General features: G+C 37.8%; 1 protein-coding gene across 6 annotated transcripts in view; it reads left to right on the top strand.

Annotated features, from left to right (window-relative positions):
* LOC149679514 (plexin-B-like) overlaps positions 1-18,835 on the top strand; it is a 293,178-nt gene that overhangs the window by 257,655 nt on the left and 16,688 nt on the right. For all 6 annotated transcript variants that reach the window (XM_089835325.1, XM_089835323.1, XM_089835324.1 and 3 more), the window contains 9 exons: positions 7,878-7,978; positions 10,881-11,025; positions 12,986-13,145; positions 13,228-13,324; positions 13,716-13,821; positions 15,788-15,916; positions 16,482-16,574; positions 16,650-16,734; positions 17,966-18,138. In XM_089835325.1, the coding sequence (XP_089691451.1) occupies positions 7,878-7,978; positions 10,881-11,025; positions 12,986-13,145; positions 13,228-13,324; positions 13,716-13,821; positions 15,788-15,916; positions 16,482-16,574; positions 16,650-16,734; positions 17,966-18,138 (1,089 nt within the window). The remainder of the gene's footprint in view (positions 1-7,877; positions 7,979-10,880; positions 11,026-12,985; positions 13,146-13,227; positions 13,325-13,715; positions 13,822-15,787; positions 15,917-16,481; positions 16,575-16,649; positions 16,735-17,965; positions 18,139-18,835) is intronic.

The following is an 18,835-nucleotide window of genomic DNA, read 5'->3' as shown; positions in this document are numbered from 1 at the left end:
TCCGAGAGTTATTCGAGATATCTAATGGAAAAATAGCCGCCCCCTCCCCCCCAAGATGAAGGGGTGTGTGTGTAGGGGGGGGGGAAAACAAGAATCTGTTTTGTAGGATAATTAAGGGAGAGAGAGCCAAAAACCGCCTTAAATTGCCAGATCGTGTATACAAGGCCAAGGCTTAAAGCGTACCCTCAAAAAGTTCTTACTTTTTCAAAGGGATGGCGAAGTGAATTGTCTCTTATTTAGGCTACACCAGCCACTTATCAGTTAACCCTATAAATACTAATAGATAACTTTTTCATTACCGAATCCGTTAGTAACGCCCAATAGGTATGCAGGGTGTATCTGATGAGTCTTCCAACTAGCCGAATTAAATTAGAAATCATTGTCTTTCAGTTTCTTAATTAAATTTAAGGGGTCATCCGTAATACACTCATATTTTAACTTGAAAACATTGACCGAACTTCAAAATCTCGTAGCATGTTTTCGACTCAAAATCGCCCAAAGTACGTGCTTCATAATTTAATGGCAGAGTTATCAGAAACACCCTGTATTTTTCGCCATCCCCGTCAGCAACGTCATCAGAACGTAGTTTAAGTGATACAATAAGATAATTTAAAAATTTCGTTGCGTGTTGAAGGGATGAGGCTCTATACTGGGCTATGCGTCGGACCTGAAGTAGGATAGGGGACTAGAAGTACTGACCTAACCAAATTCTTCACTTGGCGAAAGTGAATATTCTTGATAACACTCCAACGGTTGGCCCTCTAGTAGCGGTTTCTGAATTTTCCCTCCAAAACGTGAGACGCTCGTGGCGGTAGACGGCACCCGCGTCCGTGTTCCGTGGCTTTAGGTTGAGGGGAAGGGGATAGGAAATGTTTTTGGAACTCGACCAATTTTTTTTTCTCTAGTGTAGGCTCGATTGAAGCGACATAAAATCCTCAAATTTGTTCACTAGTGCCAGGAAATATTACTTCTAGTCCCTTATCTTACTTCTGTTCGGACTGAAGTAAATACTAACCGTTCTCCATTCCTACTTCTAAAATTACATGGATCCCTGGTATTAGAAATGAGGTTGTTATTCGCGCCGGCATTTCGGAAGTGTTTTGGAGTAGAATATTTGATAGCTTTAAACTTTATGAAAGGATCTATGGGTAGGTGGCGCTGATCAGGAATAAGGCTAATTACTAAATTATAAGTATTAGATTATAGCAATGTTTGGTAGAGTTTGTTGAAAATGTTTTATTTAATGACATTTATCGCGAACGGTCTTTCATTTTGCTGCCGTATATAATTTAAAACTGCGTGTTGTAACGAAACTTGATTTCATTGGTTCGATCTGCCTTAGATGTCAAAGGTCACAATGTGTAAATGGCGAATTCAATTGACACAATTTTCGCGCGCTGCTCAGAATGCCGAATAATTGTTTTAAATGTAAACAATTTAGTGAGGATTAATTTGTATTTTTGTTATATTAACGTATAAATCGGTCTCTAGTCTTTTGAAACTGATATATTATTATTGTTATTAAGCATCAACAAATTCGATACTATTATCAGAAGTGAGATGAGACCCGAAGTACTGAGCTAACCAAATTCTTCACTCGGCGAAAGTGAATATTCTTGATAACACAAGAACGGTTGGCCCTCTAGTAGCGGTTTCTGAATTTTCCCTCCAAAACGTGAGACGCTCGCGGCGGTAGACGGCCGAACTAGATTCAAGCACCCGCGTCCGTGTTCCGTGGCTTTAGGTTGAAGGGAAGGGGATAGGAAATGTTTTTGGAACTCGACCAATTTTTTTCTCTCTAGTGTAGGCTCGATTGAAGCGACATAAAATCCTCAAATTTGTTCACTAGTTCCAGGATCTATTACCAATGCTAGAGCCTTTCACTTCTAGTCTCATCTCACTTCTGCTATTATCTAGAGAAGTGAAATTACCGTAATTTTTAAAAACGCTAATTTGCCCGTTAATATTTTGGTAATTTATGGAAATATATTTTCTCGTGTATGTAGTTTATTAATCTTGAATTATGAGCACTTCATACCTAGTTTAGGTGCTTTAAACTGCGCCATCTAATGGGAAATTGAGGTTTTACTCTGAGCTCCAAAATTTTGAAACTGTTTCGTAATTTACAGCGGTAAATTATAATTGTAAAACTACGGTATGATTTAAATCGATTATTTACGACGGTATTTCTCAAATTACCGACCTACATCTCTACTATTAGCTAATAATCATTTATAGAGTTATTGTACCGTGCTTAGTTTGTAGGACCAGGAATACATAGTTTCATTGGCTTTTCAGATGTGTAGGACAACCATCGAGTTCACGACCTTTTTAGCTGTCTGCTGCACAGTTTCAGCGCGGAAATATAAGAGAACTTCATGATTTTTTTTGCCATTATAGGTTTTAGAAACGGCAATTTCTTTAACTGTTAAATAAGTTGATGACTGAGAAGTTCGGTATAGGCCTACCTCTATCTCGTAATTCAGCATTGAAAAAATTCATGGGTCGCGAGAGTCGCTACGAAGGGGCAATTAAACTAAGTCGAAACCACGTGATTTCTAAGTTCAAATAAATTATGCATGACGTCAGGGGTGACCATTTTTACACCGCCTCCCCTTCAGTTCAAACAGAAAGGCCCATGCAGAAAATTGCCAATTAAAGATTCCAATTAGACGAAATCGATATATTGCTGGTAGGATTGAACGTTTTAGATAATTCTGAATAATCAAAGAATTTGGATAGATCCATCAATTTATTGTTCTTCTTTTCATGAAGTACACAACAACTTCAACACCCAAGGCTACAAATATACATTACTAGCTGTTACCCGCGACTTCGTTATAGCATAGGCAGTCAAAGTACCCTGATATTATCAGACGGAAACGTACTACAGGTAATACCTGATAAAGAAAAAATATGATACATGTTAATGTCAGGAATACCCTAGACTCCATACTAATATCAGATTGCAGGTAAGGGGAAGGGCTTAAAACTTCGCTAAAACCGCTAGCTCCTTCTTCCTCCTGTCTCATTGGCTGTTACGTATCTTGGACAACCGTCGACCCTAGGTCTATAGTCTGCTACCACGAACTTTCTCGTGACGTCACCAGAGAGAATTTAGAAGGGGAGTGGAAGGCCCCCCCTTTGACTCTATTAAACGTGATGACGCCCAAACAAGATGTCACGTTGAGCTTTTTGGGGTAGGCGAGTTTCCGGTCACGTGTTCTAAAATCTATCTATTACAAACGCATCATACCGGAAATCGACCTGCCTAGTTAACGTTTAGCAGACGACGTTGCGCTACATTCCAAACCACCCCTTCCACTCCCCTTCTAAATTCTCTCTGACGTCACACCCTCGGTTTTGGCGACCATATTGGAAGTCGTCAGCTCAGGCCGTACAATTTAGACTACCAATATTGACCTCACATCCCCGTAGCTCCTCCCCTCTCAGTAACCGTCTATATACACGTGCACACGACGCAAAGAGAACTTGTTTACATTTGGGTTCGACGCTCATAGTTCGCTAGCTACGTCAATATCACGTGGTTACTAAGTTCAAATACATTATGCATGACGTCAGTGATAACGGTTTTAATTCAAGTAGAAAGGCCCAGAAATGACCCGTTAAATATTCCAAGTATTAGAAATCTATGTATTCCTAGTTATGTAAATTCACATCACATTAAAGGAACAACATGTGAAGAGAGTAATATTGAGTGTCATCCTCTCTTTGGAAGGCCTTTCTCGGCATAGAAGTGAGGCTTAATGAAGAACCAAGGCTTAGGCGTGACTTAGTTATGAAATATGGGATTTTCCAGAGCTGGCCTGCAGCCCCAGAGTTTTACTTACGGTTTTGGACCAAGAGGGGCCTTAATTATAAAAGGCTTCTTTCCTAGGCCTTGGCTCGCTTTATGGCGGCGATGTAAGAAATATTTTCGAACACGAGCGACTCTTACTCGCTGTCCAAAACCCTTAAAGGGAGACTCTCAGCTGAAAATCTTAGTGCCGTGTTTAATTTTTTCCTGGTTTGTTTTAATTAAATATGAAGTCTCTAATTTTTTCTGATTTTTCAAACATTTTTTTCAATGAAAGTTAATTTTTTTAAAATTTGTTAGGCTTAGCAATGGGTTTCGATTTTAGCACACTTACCTACCGGCCAATAAAAACCTCTTTAGGGATAGAGACAAATCAACCAATCCCGTGAAGTTTAGAGAATATTTAGTCGTATGCTGTCTGCTTCAAATAGCAAAAGGTGAGTTCCCAAGGGCGGGAAATAAGTATTTTTTTAGAGTGGCCTCGTCACCATTGACACCCCGGGACCCGTCGTCTGCTAAAGTTTGAGGACGCTAGTAATTGTGTTGTAGATTGACTCTGCTGAGGTTTAAAAGATGGATTTTTTTTAATTTTTTCAATCCCGAACGTCACAAAGAACACTGATCTTCCTATTCCTAAGACTAATAACTAGACACTCAGATTATCAGATATAGAACAAAATTACGACACGCCGCATTTCAATATAGTAAGTTTAAGAGAAAAATTTCCGTGTAAGTGAGATGTAAAAACATAAACCTGCTAATTATTAATGTTCCTTATCCGTTATTCGTTAAATGATCAAACCTGCGCCTTTCTTTTGAGTTCTGAAAAGTAGAATATAGATTTCCGAACCTAATGCAGACGACGTAAATGAGACTCCACTGAGAAAATCTTTGGGGATTGCCTCTTATCAATCGCGGGCGCTGATTGGCCGGTAGGTCGCTTTACCAAAATTCAAATGCATGTTTTGGATACAAAACTTCAATTTTTGTTTAATACTATAAATAGTGCTTCAAAAAATCTGAAACAAATCAAGGCGGCATATTTCAACATAAGGAATCAAAATAAAAATACTTAATTTTTGCCAATAGTGTCCCTTTAAACGCTCGTCTGTTTCCCAAGAAGTAAACTCGAGTACTTTTGAAAGAAATATTCCCGCTGATGCTTGAAAATTCTGAATTTTTAAAGTTGTTAATTGAGAATAAATTTTTCAATAGATGTACGACAAAATATGTATATTCACTCTTGTAGGCCAAGTACATAAAAGCCCAGGGATTTGACGACACACTAATCTTCACTCGTGCTTAAAGGGAGAATGAGGGAGCCCAGCTGTCCTATAATTACTATAAAATCCTATATTTTTGGACCTGTTCTATATTATCCTATAATTTCATGAAACGTGCTATAATGTCCTGTATTTTTAACTATGTCGAAGTTTTTGCATAAAATTTATCAAAATTTTGGTCTTTTATCGAGATTACATTTGACTAGACACCGAAATTGCGGAGTCCAGGATTTTTTATATGTTATATTTTAATTAAGTTCCTCTTTTCGAAGTAAAGTTTTTATTTATATAAGCCAAAACTATGTGCATTTTTAGTCCTATATTTTCCTATAAAACATATTTTTTCTCCTATAACCCCGGAAAAAAATTCTTAATTTTCCTATAAGGAATTTAAATTTTTGGCTGGGCTCCCTGTACAATGAAATGACCAGACAGACGTTGGATTAGAATATTTGATAGCGTTAACCTTTATAAAAGTATTAGCAGAAGTATATAATACTTCTCTTCGAGAGAAGTGTACCCACCACAAAGCGGGATAGTTGTAACGTGATTCTTTCCAACAACATTTTACATTTATTATAGTATGGTTACTATACGTGATAAATAGTTCCCTCATCATTGCTCTATTAGTGCAAAACCATTTGCCTAGGCGCGTGCGCTTGTGGATTTTTGTCCCACGTCAAGACAATCAAGGTTTGTGGGTTGATTGCTGAAGATTTAGTACTGGCCAAACAGTTATAGAGTTCACCCTAGCACGGTGCGATGCCCATCTTAAATTAAGTTTGATGAGCTGGAGAGCAACCAAAAAGGGTGAACCTTGGAAGAATCATGTTACATAACTAAAGTATTTAGAGGATACAGAATGTCTCCTTCTATTACCCAATTCTGATACTAGTCATATTTGAACGCAATATTCAAACAACTTTCCTACATTACTGAGGGGAAAAAGGCTTAAGACGGTACCAGGGAACTTTTGAAATGAAAAATCTTGGCAATCCTGAAAAAAATAGTATAATAACCGCTAATGAAAACCGCTAGTTTATTTTAAATGGTGTAAAACCTATCTGACGTAAAATTTAGAAAAATTCAACAGAATATTCATTCTTTAAAACTCAAAAATCCCAAACAAAAGACTAAAATTGACAAATATTGTGAAATATATTTTTATTTGTTAATGTAAATTGCGTATTTATTAACAAGACCGCAAAACTTTGCACTAAGCCTAATTCAATAATCTAGGCAAACCCTTTAAGCACCAAGGGCCATTTATTAAAGGGGGCCAAAATGTGCGAGGACTTAAGCTTATCACGTTCAAACGGTGAAACCTCTTTCCCATCACTTTAAATTAGCCTTAACAGAAAGTAAATTATCCCCTAGTTATCAAATGCCTTTAAGAAAATTTTTAAATGAAGTTTTAGTCAGCCTAACGGACGAAACACGATTCACTTGCTATTTCGAATTTTTCTTTTCAACAATCACTCTTACCTCTGGTCTTTAATAGATGGCAGTACGGTTTTTAAACTGCGCTTGTTTAAAATCACAAAAACCGCCTGCTTACACGGTTGATTTTAATGCCATAGATTATTGTGGAAAATTTCATTTGAATCAGTCTTGTAATAGACTTTTTAGACGTAAAATATGTGGTATGCAACCCACAGTATTGGAATATACAAGGGTGTTGATACCAAAGAGGTATTCTGTTTGTTGCTGACTCTGAGCACTCTCATGATACAGAAAGAGTACATCGCAGGCTCCAAAAAGCGAGATGAAAGGCAAAGTTTTACCAAGAAGCGATATCTAGTTTACTAGGGAGAAGGTATCAGATGCCTAAGTATTCGCGCGCCATAGTCCCAGTCCCCCTTTCAAAATACAGGGGGGGGAACGTAAAAGGAGGCCGGGCTATTTCGCCTCTCCTCAGTCGGAAAATATGACTGTAATTTTCGTCATTCGCGTCGCGCTGACTTGAGTTTTCAAGAACCAATGAGATGCTGGTTGTAATTTAGAGGCGGGGATCAACTCCGGACCTACGTTTGGACTGGAGATAAAGCTTGAAATGTGGAAATTTTATACCTTCTCCCTAGTAAACTAGTTATCGCTTCTTAGTTTTACCTTCTCAGTTACATCGAAATGCTCTATTACTGAGAAAACGCTTTGACACGATGTCTGATGATAATAGTAATCAGTGTGTAGCCATTTTCTCAACGTATCTACGCGGATTTTGTGGGAAGAGCTAGACTAATAATTATGTGTGACTAATTTTACCTAACGAATAATCTATCTCGCTGCACGTGCACCTTTAGCGCGCATCCGACCTCATGTTACTACCAACCAATGAAATCACTGTTAGAAAGGCGTCCGAATTATGACTCGTGGTGGATTGTACTAAAGCCCCGCCCACAAACCCCGCATAGAAATAAACGTTTTAGATATAGGGTCACAATAATTCTTATTGGCAGCATGTATTCCTGGTGGATAAGATAGACCCTCGAAGGGGCAGATAGTCCCACAGAAAACATTGTCTTTGATGTTAAATTCTGCGCCTTCTACTACAGCACCACTCCCTTTATCGCCTCATGTTAAAAATTCATGTAACGGTCATGTGAAATTTAGGCTACCACCACGATATTTACTTTGGGTTTTAACAAATTCCTAGTTTCACAGCATTTTATAACTTTTGGCGTAATGAATTTTTGGTTTTAACTTTATAATACAATGTTTGTATTTCCTGCGAGGCCGATGTTGGATCTAACTCAAATCTTTTCCCTCGTGATTTTCAGATCAGCAAAGTGAGGGTTGAAATGTGTGAACAACATACCAGCTGTGACTCGTGCTTACAAGCTAGGAATCCCTACTGCGGATGGTGCTCCTTGGAGAAAAGGTACGTCAACCTCTCTATATAAGTTCATCTTTCCTACGAGCAACAAAACTATACCCCAGTAACACCCTAAAAATATCATGACTGAGAAACGCCCATTTTTAGATGTAGCCCATTAAGATCAGTATGGTCTGTATGATATAGGGTGACTCTACTCACATAAGCACCCAACATTTTTCTCTCATTTATATTATCAGAAGTAAGATAAGGGACTAGAAGTACTGAGCTAACCAAATTCTTCTCTTGGCGAAAGTGAATATTCTTGATAACACACCAACGGTTGGCCCTCTGGTAGCGGTTTCTAAATTTCCCCTCCAAAACGTGAGACGCTCGCGGCGGTAGACGGCCGAACTAGATTCAAGCACCCGCGTCCGTGTTCCGCGGCTTTAGGTTGAGGGGAAGGGGTAGGAAATTGTTTTGGAACTCGACCAATTTTTTTCTCTCTAGTGTAGGCGCGATGGAAGCGGCATAAAATCCTCAAATTTGTTCACTAGTGCCAGGATCTATTACCAATGCTAGAGCTCTTTACTTCTAGTCTCATCTCACTTCTGATATTATTCCTCCATGTGAAGAGGTAGTAATAATACGAATCTCCTTGAAAAGGGTTAAACTTGTTAAATTCTCCTAGATCTCGCTTGGTAGGTACAGAGTTAATGTTGAACTGCCATTGAAATTGGGACTTGGCTTTATCTAGATGGTAGTAAGTCTCTATGAACCTTGTTACTGGCTGGCTCCCCTCTCTCCACTTGTGTTTGTTAAAATTTAAACCTTGCCTTCTAGGCCGGGGGAGTTCCTAGGGGAAAACGCCGCTGCACGGTAGATTTAATTAAACAGGGATATTATTGTTGCATAAATTTAAATAGAAGTTTGTAGTCGAGCAAGGTGGAATATCGCCCTTTGCTAAAATTAACACAGTTTTCTATCCCCTCATGTTGATTATTATACCTCCTCCGATTACAATTTTTGGTTCCGAATTCAGCCCTTATCTTACGTTAGTATATTTTCTTAAGTGCCTTCCCAGCTCTTAAGGGAGGGCTTTTACCAAATTGGATTATTATAAGATCGCCATTCAATTCTTATTATTTAATTATTTCACGATGTGGTCTAAAATTGTAATTTCAACTCTGGATTTTACAATTTTTAAAGGGAATGAGAAGCTTCGTTTGAAAAACCTCTGATTTATATATCAAAAGATAGAATTAATTTCTGTGAATTCAAAAATATCAAGCTTTTAATTCTCCGATTTCTGGTTATTTGGCAATATGCATTGGTAAATGCTTCAAATGAAATTATTTGAAATCCACTTTTTATGAAAGGCTAAAACGTTTCCCGTACTCCGACGTCACAGATATATTTTTTCACGTGAGATGGTGCCACTCTCTCTGCTATCAGACCCAGAGTTTAGACTGGAGAGAAGCTCGCGACGCGTATAGGATTCCCGCGCTTTTTTTCCTCACGTCATAGTGATGTCATCAAACGGGCGAACAAGCCCAACAAGACAAAATTATTGATATATCGAAACTGAATTTTCGTGATTTTCCAATGGATTTTAAAAATAGAAACTTTGGTTCAATTATATTAAAATCTTGATATTTTGAAAGTAGAGACTTGAAAGTGTAACATAATACCACTTTCGTGCAAAAATATGATATGAAATTGTAAATTCCCATACCCTTTAATGCTGGACAAATAAATCATTAAATTAAGGCGGTATATTTTTTGGGAAATCGATTTTGAGTCGAAAATTTTCTGTGACACATTGCCGATTGGTGTTTTAGGTATCACCCCTTAATTAAATTAGAAATCATTGTCTAAATCAGTTTCTTAATTAAATTTAAGGGGTCATCCGTAAAATACTATGGCAATCTTAATTCTAAAACAGTGTCCCTTGTGGGAAAATGGCGATAGAAGTTAAGACATTTTTGACTCAAAATCGATTTCCCAAAGAACATCCCCCTTAATTTATGGTAGACTTATCAGAAACACCCTGTATATTTGACTAAGTGTTTTCTATGTATGTTTATTCTTTATAAACAGTCACAGTTTGTTACCTAATTTGACCAAACTCAGTGCCGGATTAAGCAGTTTAGTATAGAATTCACAACTTCACGCTGGTTAATATCATAACCCTATTATACTTTACATTAATATGGGTCTGTTGTAGGGGTCTATAGTATCGGTGTTGTCCATTGTAACAAGGCACTTTCGCTTCTTGTAATATATACTCCTGATAACACTTTGGTTTCTTGCCTTACTCATTACCGAGTTAGAAAACGGTTGTCTTATATCCTCGTTTAATCTTTCCCTGGGTTTGAACACGGTAAAATACCGACAAGGCCCTTCTCGCCTTAGCACTGATTACCCAGCAAAGGGGTATGAAGGAAAACGTGGCTTATGAGAGTACAGATTCCTTTATGTATTAAAAGAGAGACAACACCTCTCTTCACGTTATTTATGAACCATGAAAGGTTATTTTGGGAATTTTACCCCACGGCTTTACATTTTAAATAAAAAAAACCCCAACGCCCGCTACACCATGCAAGACAACACTAAACAGACTAGCTGTTACTGAATGGAGGTATGGCCTACTGTAATTTCCTACATTGGTCGAGTTGGGTAAGGGTTGCGGGTAGAGGTGAAGATCGCAGTGTGGAAGCCTGAAAAAGGCTCCAGTTTCTCAGGGCTTTTGTCCCTCTCCATCTCATTCGCCCTCTCCCAACCTCAACCCTTTTACAAAGGGTGCCTGCTTACAGCAAATATCGTTTCGACCCATACTTATAGTGGGAGCATTATAAGGCTATATTGATATTTAGTTCTATTTTTAGGTTAAACTGTAGGGTTTAGGCCTATATTTAAACCGATATCCTATAAGGAACACCCGTTTGTCTTTGTCGTTTTCTGTCAGGTGCACGATCCGTTCGGCGTGTCACAACGCTTCGAGTATTCCCGGAGATCAAAGTTCGCCGCGTTGGTTGTCCCTGGACACCCAACAATGCATCGACTTCCAGTCCATTCAGCCGGAACATCTGCCAATCACCGAAATGGCCGTGGTGAGTTTTCTGACGAATTCCTACGCTATATAGAAATAGTGGCCCTTCCACCACCACCACCCAACAATAAATGTTGTATCCGATTTCCGAGACATTGCGCCCAAACTCCCTCATCCTTCGCGGTCAGTCGACTTTGACAGTAACTCGGAACAGAAAGCTCCCTTATCCGCGTTACTGAAAGTTACTGTCAACTTCTTTTGACGAAAGAGACCAAGTTGCGGAAGTCTCAAAAGATTTGTTTCCTAGTGATTGTTTGGTTTTTCGGCTCCAACGGACAAAGTTAGGCCTGATTAGACCAATAACATTAAAACCTAAAAAACAAAATCCTGAGCCAAACATTTTTTCTAAGACTCCATTGTATTTTCCGTAATGGCCCCATTCACATTGGCGGTTTCATATGGATTGAAAAATAAAAGACCCTAAGCTCGTAAAAGAAGCATGCACGGACTTCCTAGTTCTACGGGGACTAGTGATTAGCAAAGCAGTATGTCTTGCGAATCCATTAGAGCGAACCTTTAAACAGTGCTTGGAAATTTTGCGTGGTCATGACATACTAGAATAATAGAGTAGAATCCAGTGTAACAGATTAATGTCTATGTGGAATGGTCGGAAGACCAGTAGATGGTGGTATTCTTAGAAGCCATCAAGTACAGATCGGTGTATATGTGGAATAGACGGAAGACCAGTAGATGATGGTAGTATTCTTAGAAGCCATCAAGTACAGATTGGTGTCTATGTGGAATAGACGGAAGATCAGTAGATGATGGTGGTATTCTTAGAAGCCATCAAGTACAGATTGGTGTCTATGTGGAATAGACGGAAGATCAGTAGATGATGGTGGTATTCTTAGAAGCCATCAAGTACAGATTGGTGTCTATGTGGAATAGACGGAAGATCAGTAGATGGTGGTGTTTTTAGAAGCTAGGGTTGCGGATTGGTGTCTATGTGGAACAGACGGAAGACCAGTAGATGGTGGTGTTGTTAGGAGCCAATAAGTACGGATTAGTGTCTATGTGGAATAGACGGAAGACCAGTAGATGGTGGTGTTGTAAGGAGCCAATAAGTACGGATTAGTGTCTATGTGGAATAGACGGAAGACCAGTATATGGTGAACATGGTTGTTAGAAGCCAGGGTTGCCGATTGGTGTCTATGTGGTATAGACGATAGACCAGTACATGGTTATGTTTTTAGAAGCCATTGCGTACAGATTTATGTCTAAATGAGATAGATGATAGGCTAATGAATTGAAGAAATGGGGATAGGTAGTCGATGAAGGAATAACGGCTAGTTAAGTGAGAAAATCTTTCTATTTTAGTAATAGTAGTGGAAATAGTAGAATGAAGAGTTGATTTAGGCAGGGCCGGAAGTAAGCACAAGACACTAGACATTGCCCAATAAAATTTGATAGCTTGACTATGAAGATGCAACACTATTTTTCACACTCCAGTGGACAATGTCCTATAAATTTTCCAGTCAAAGGAGGGGTCACTGGACACATGTCCTATAAGAATTTTTTTCTTATTTCCGGCCCTGGATTTAGGACCTTTTATACCAGTACTATTTCCCCTTGTGTAAAGTTTGGTACGAATGCACTTTACACCAATTACACTGTCGAAGTAATACTTGGAATTTACTGGGTAGATCTCCTGGATATTTAAAAATCAGGCCCGTTTAAGGAGCCAAACTACAGTCTTTTCTCCCAAACCAGACCGACGTCAACTTGGAAATAAATCACACTGTTAATTTTTGTCGCATGTGGACATTAAAGTCCTAAATTTACGGCTTATTCCAAGGGGAATTTTCACAATGCACGCTTGCAACACAAAGAGCATTGCTTTTAGTTTTCTAACTGCGGTACAGTAGGGAACAACAAAACAAGTTCTATCGCGATGTCCAGCCGTGTGTCCAGAGTGTCACGTGATTAATCCTCCCCTTCTACGCTTCACCTTCTATTGTCAGATTGAACTGGTCATCAATCAACTGCCCGAGCTTCCCGCGGGGGCCCATTACCTCTGCGTATTTGGAAACGGTCATCCTGTCCACGCCGAGGTCACTTCTAAGGGGTTGGAGTGTAAAACTCCTCAACTGGGAGAAAGACCCCCGATTCCTGATGACCAAGGTGTGTGTGTCATCTATGAATTTTTTTTAATTTGTTAATTTTTTAATTTAGAACTAAAACAAGTGTCTTCTATTATTACTAGATCACGTGGTGGTGGACCTTGCAGTACGTTCCAGCGAAACCAAAACCGATTTTCTACATCGTCCATTCGCCTTTTACGATTGCACTAAACATCGGAAGTAAGTGTTGATTTGTAACAAATTGTGTCTTTGATAACTAGTAAAATTTGAGATCCTGACTTAGTACATTATTTAAATTGACGTAAATCAAATCAGAGGAACATTTATTTGGAGTAAAATGTAATGTTGCTGTCACTAGTCTGATATCACTAGTAGCATCTGATGACAAAAGCAATTCAATAGCGTATGTGCGTTGACAAAAGCAATTCAATAGCGTATGTGCGTTGAGAAAAGCAATTTAATAATTATATACATTTTGCAACACCAAAAATTATAACATAAATACGTTTGAACATATGCACCAGCGTTAAACCGTAATTTCGCACAGCACATTGATTAGTTGTTTCCCGAAATATTTGACCTTCAATCCAACCTTTTTAACCCTTAATAGATGTTCGAGTTGCGTTACGAGCTCGTGGGTCTGTAATTGGTGTCTTCACGACAATTTATGTACTCACAACGCCTCAACGTGTAGTCAAACAACCAATATGACGGACGTAAGTCTTATCATTACTATTAAGCCTTTATTTTTATTACTTTTAAGCCTTTATTTATTTGACTTTCTTTCCGTGTTATATTTGGCGACGACCTGAGTTTTCTATTTTGTCTTGGGATTTATTTTCACTACTATTTTTAAGTAAAGTTTTATTGCTTTTTTTAGAGCGGTTTTTTTTCGGGGGTTGAAGGGCTAAGAGTGGGCTAAGCCCCATCTTATATTGCGCCGGACATAAATATTATCTTTTCCGCTTTCTTTTGTCGTTTATGGCTCTTCAGGGCCTTTTTCTTATATTGTCGGAGTTAGGGGAGGTATTTTCTTCGAGCCTGACCTTTTTATACCAACAATGGGTGCTCTATTTACCGCACCACTCTTAGAAATAATACCGTGATTTATATTTCGTACATAATTGTACTTACTTCGAGAGAGAGGATGTTAAGAAATAATCATTTTTTGGGGTTTGCTTTCGAAATTGGTGCATTCAACAAAAACGTTTTCTCTTGTATTGTGGAAACGTCGTCGGCGACTTGTATCCATATTTCATCAGGGATAGATTTAATTTTAGAAGTGGGAATGGAGAACAGAGTAATCTGGGCGCGTGTCATAGTCCCGGACCCCCTTCCACGGGACGGGGGGGGGGTATAAAAGAAGGGGCGGGTCATAGCGACAGAGGTAAAAAGGAATTGCGTATTTTTCGACGTCCCCGTCAGCAACGTTATCAAAACGTAGTTTAAGTGAGCAACCAATAAGATAATTTATTCTTTTCGTTACGTGTTGGAGGGAGGGGTTATGAGTCGGACTGACGTAAATACTAACCGTTCTCTATTCCTACTTCTAAAATTAAATCTATCCCTGATTTAATCTAACGTCTTGGTGTTATGCAAGGAAATGTGAAAGGGATTTACAGGCGCTTATATATATATTAATTAATTTAATAAGGATCAGTAGCAAATGCATCTTAATTGATATGCCCTGAATTAAATTTTTAGTGTCAACAAAATAATGCAATATTAGTGGTGGCCGGTTTCAATATTTCTATATTTAATACCAATACCAAAATGACTCGACTTTACAAAGGTGCAATAGAAAGTTGTCTTTAAATAAATCTGTAGTTAGAGATTAGATTAGCAAAGCCATGGCTGCCGTCTTTGTAGCAAAAGCTGCAAAAGTCTTTAAAGCAGTCAAGCTATGTTTAAGTATTAAGTGCTCACAATTCAACGTTGTTTAAATTTAACGGACTAGGCCTATATAGAAATTGGCATATTATCGTTTTAGTTTTCCCAAAATTTTGATGGGTAATCTTTTAACTGTAATTTCACATTACTATTTACACATTATTTGGAAGTTTGGTGACCAGTGAATTGGTTTCATTCGGTTACTTCAATTAAATCAAAAGTTTATAAGTCATGTTCTATAAGTATTGCACTACCTATACTTCGTAATGCTAGAGACTTACAGCTCGAGCTAGTTCGAGAACGACAAGCGAGAATTGAAGTACTACACTCGGTTAATTTTTCAGTTCATCTTAATCCTATTTAGTCTGCATTACTAAGCCTTTGACAGCGCCTCACCTTGCGTCGCTTTACGAGAATATATGACGTTTCACCGACGTGCACTTCATGACAAGCTCTCAGTAACCAGTGAAAAACTTATGAAACGTTTCTTATGAACTTATGATTAAATGTATCGCGACGATTCATTTAATCACTTTACCAGCGCCCCTACATATCATCCGTGCACAACACCAAGTATCGAGACTTGTACCGACCACGATTTCCACCCTATATAATTAAACTGATTATTCGATGGGAGGTTTGTGAATAAAAAATTGCTTCTATTGGGGTAAATAACTCCTAAAGTTGAACGGCGACCGATCTCGTATCGCCCTGCGCTTCTGCTAACAATGAATTGTTGCAATTTACATTAATCAAAAATGTGGTTTTTTGCTGTTTTTTTCTCGTTTCTAGCTCTCAAACCAACTTTTAATCAAAGGACGGCAACACTGCCCAAGTTTCAGTTTACGAGAGGAAATTTTGCTACCTCACGGAGTGCCCAAAGAGATTGTTATCGATGTTAAAAATTTGCCAAATCCGTCGGTAAGTTCAAATCAAATCTTTCAATCAACTGCATTATTATGTCACTTAAACTAGACACGTACAAGAAAATATCTCAAAATATTTTTTATCCTATTAAATATTTTGATAAAGTTTTCAAATCACCAAAATGTTTTAGTTAATATTTTCGAAGTTGCCGATACTAGGCCTAGGCCTAATAGATCAGTAATGGATTCGGCCATTTTTGTTCTGTATTTAAAATAATTTTTCCGCGAGGCCCGATTGGCTCTGTCATTGTACAATTTTTCAGCCAACCAAAGAAAGGAACGCGAGACGTTCGCGAACGAGATTCGCGTTCCTCTCGTTGATTGGCTTAGACTTTGTCCAATGAGACCGCTAGTCGAATTTCGCGAGAAAATTCGTAAATTACATAATGTCGACAAGTTTGAAAATCAGTGCTGATGTTCTGCTTAGTTTTAATAGCGTTTTTAAGCCTATTTTTACTATTATAAAACGAATAATATCAATGTGTTTCGAACCACTCACGTGAATCACGCTCCTTTTAAGCCTTGGCTAGTAAAACTAAAAACAATGTTTGTCACTACAGGATGATTTTCAATGCACCATCGAAATTGAAGGCGCCAAGGAAAGGGTTAGCGCCCGTATAGAAGACAATAAAATTATTTGTGCCGAAACTGCTGTAAGTTTCCAACCTAAAAATTTTCTCTGAACACCAAGATTACACAGTAAACAATGCCTTTTTTTCGATGTATAGTATACGTACGAGAAAGACGTGGGAGAAGTTAAAGCTATTTTGACTGTTTTGTGGAGACTAGATACTTTTATCGACAAGACTGAAGGTAATTTAATAATTAGTACAAATATCAGATAAGAAGCCGGGCTTATTTTTAAAGCCTATACTAAGCCTCCCAGTGATCCTACTATTCCTGTATAATTCTGTTTTTCGAGAAGATCCTATAATTCCTATAATATTCTGTTTTTCGAGATGATCCTATAATTCCTATAATATTCTGTTTTTCGAGATGATCCTATAATTCCTATAATATTCTGTTTTTCGAGATGATCCTATAATTCCTATAATATTCTATTTTTCGAGATGATTCTATAATTCCTATAATATTCTATTTTTCGAGATGATTCTATAATTCCTATAATATTCTATTTTTCGAGATAATTCTATAATATTCTATTTTTCGAGATGATTCTATAATTCCTATAATATTCTGTTTATCGAGATGATTCTATAATTCCTATAATATTCTGTTTATCGAGATGATTCTATAATTCCTATAATATTCTGTTTATCGAGATGATTCTATAATTCCTATAATATTCTGTTTTTCGAGATGATTCTATAATTCCTATAATATTCTGTTTTTCGAGATGATTCTATAATTCCTATAATATTCTATTTTTCGAGATGATTCTATAATTCCTATAATATTCTATTTTTCGAGATGATTCTATAATTCCTATAATATTCTGTTTGTCGAGATGATTCTATAATTCCTATAATATTCTGTTTTTCGAGATGATTCTATAATTCCTATAATATTCTATTTTTCGAGATGATTCTATAATTCCTATAATATTCTGTTTGTCGAGATGATTCTATAATTCCTATAATAGTCTGTTTATCGAGATGATTCTATAATTCCTATAATAGTCTGTTTATCGAGATGATTCTATAATTCCTATAATATTCTGTTTTTCGAGATGATTCTATAATTCCTATATTATTCTGTTTTTCGAGATGATTCTATAATTCCTATATTATTCTATTTTTCGAGATGATCCTATAATTCCTATATTATTCTAATTTTCGAGATGATCCTATAATTCCTATATTATTCTAATTTTCGAGATGATCCTACAATTCCTATAATATTTAATATTTTCGAGATGCGCCTATAATTCCTATAATATTCTATTCTTTCGAGATGCCCCTATAATTCCTATAATATTTCATTGTCTGGCCTCTCCCTACGACTATTCATTCTTGCTTCTATAAAAAAACATTCAAATGCAAAGTGTGTATAGTTGTTAACCTTTTACTAATTATAATTTCAGCAACTTTATACAAGTGTAACTTATTGGGAAGCCACGCTGGTCGGGGTGATTGTTCCCTGTGCCTAACCAGGGATCCGAAATTTCAGTGTGCTTGGTGCGGAGGTTCATGCCAATTTGACGCTTTTTGCGACACTCCAAAAAGTAACAGCTGTCCACCGCCCAGAATTGACTACGTAAGTTTCTGTTCTTTTTTTATTCGTTAGATTTGTTTTCTTTTGCGACTCGGCTATTTTTCTAGTCTAATTTTTTAATCCTCAATTAGGAGTTGATAACTCTATATGATTTAATGATAGAATAGGATAGCATTTTTAGTTGTCTATATAGTCTTTGTTTAGTAATGAATGGTAAATTCTGAGGCCTTACTGTTCGAGGTCTCATACATTTCACGAAAACTACTGTTTCGCTACTTGTGAAATGTTTTACTTATAAAATATTTGGGAAGAGTTTGAAGAAATAACTAAATCTCGAATGAAATCGCGAAATCTTTGATGCATCCGCGAAATCTGGGGGTGCAATCGCGAAATTTTGGGATGCATCTGCGAACTCGGGGGTGCAATCGCGAAATCGGGGGTGCATGATACAACCGCGAAATTTTGGGATGCATCTGCGAACTCGGGGGGTGCAATCGCGAAATCGGGGGTGCATGATACAACCGCGAAATTTTAGGATGCATCCGCGAACTCGGGGGGGGGGGGGAAATCGCGAAATCGGGGGTGCATGATGCAACCGCGAAATTTTAGGATGCATCCGCGAACTTGGGGGTGCAATCGCGAAATCTCGGATTCAACCGTAACCGAAATCTACTACATTTTTTTAGAATGTCGAACCTCGCTCTCACCATGCAAAAACCTACAAAGAGAAACAGGTTAC

Source organism: Phalangium opilio, unplaced genomic scaffold, assembly GCF_054372755.1.
Source record: "Phalangium opilio isolate 3A_F unplaced genomic scaffold, DU_Popi_V2 ptg000041l_1, whole genome shotgun sequence".
NCBI lineage: Eukaryota > Metazoa > Arthropoda > Arachnida > Opiliones > Phalangiidae > Phalangium > Phalangium opilio.
Note: the sequence above shows the minus strand (reverse complement) of the source record. Positions and strands in the feature narration are given on the sequence as shown.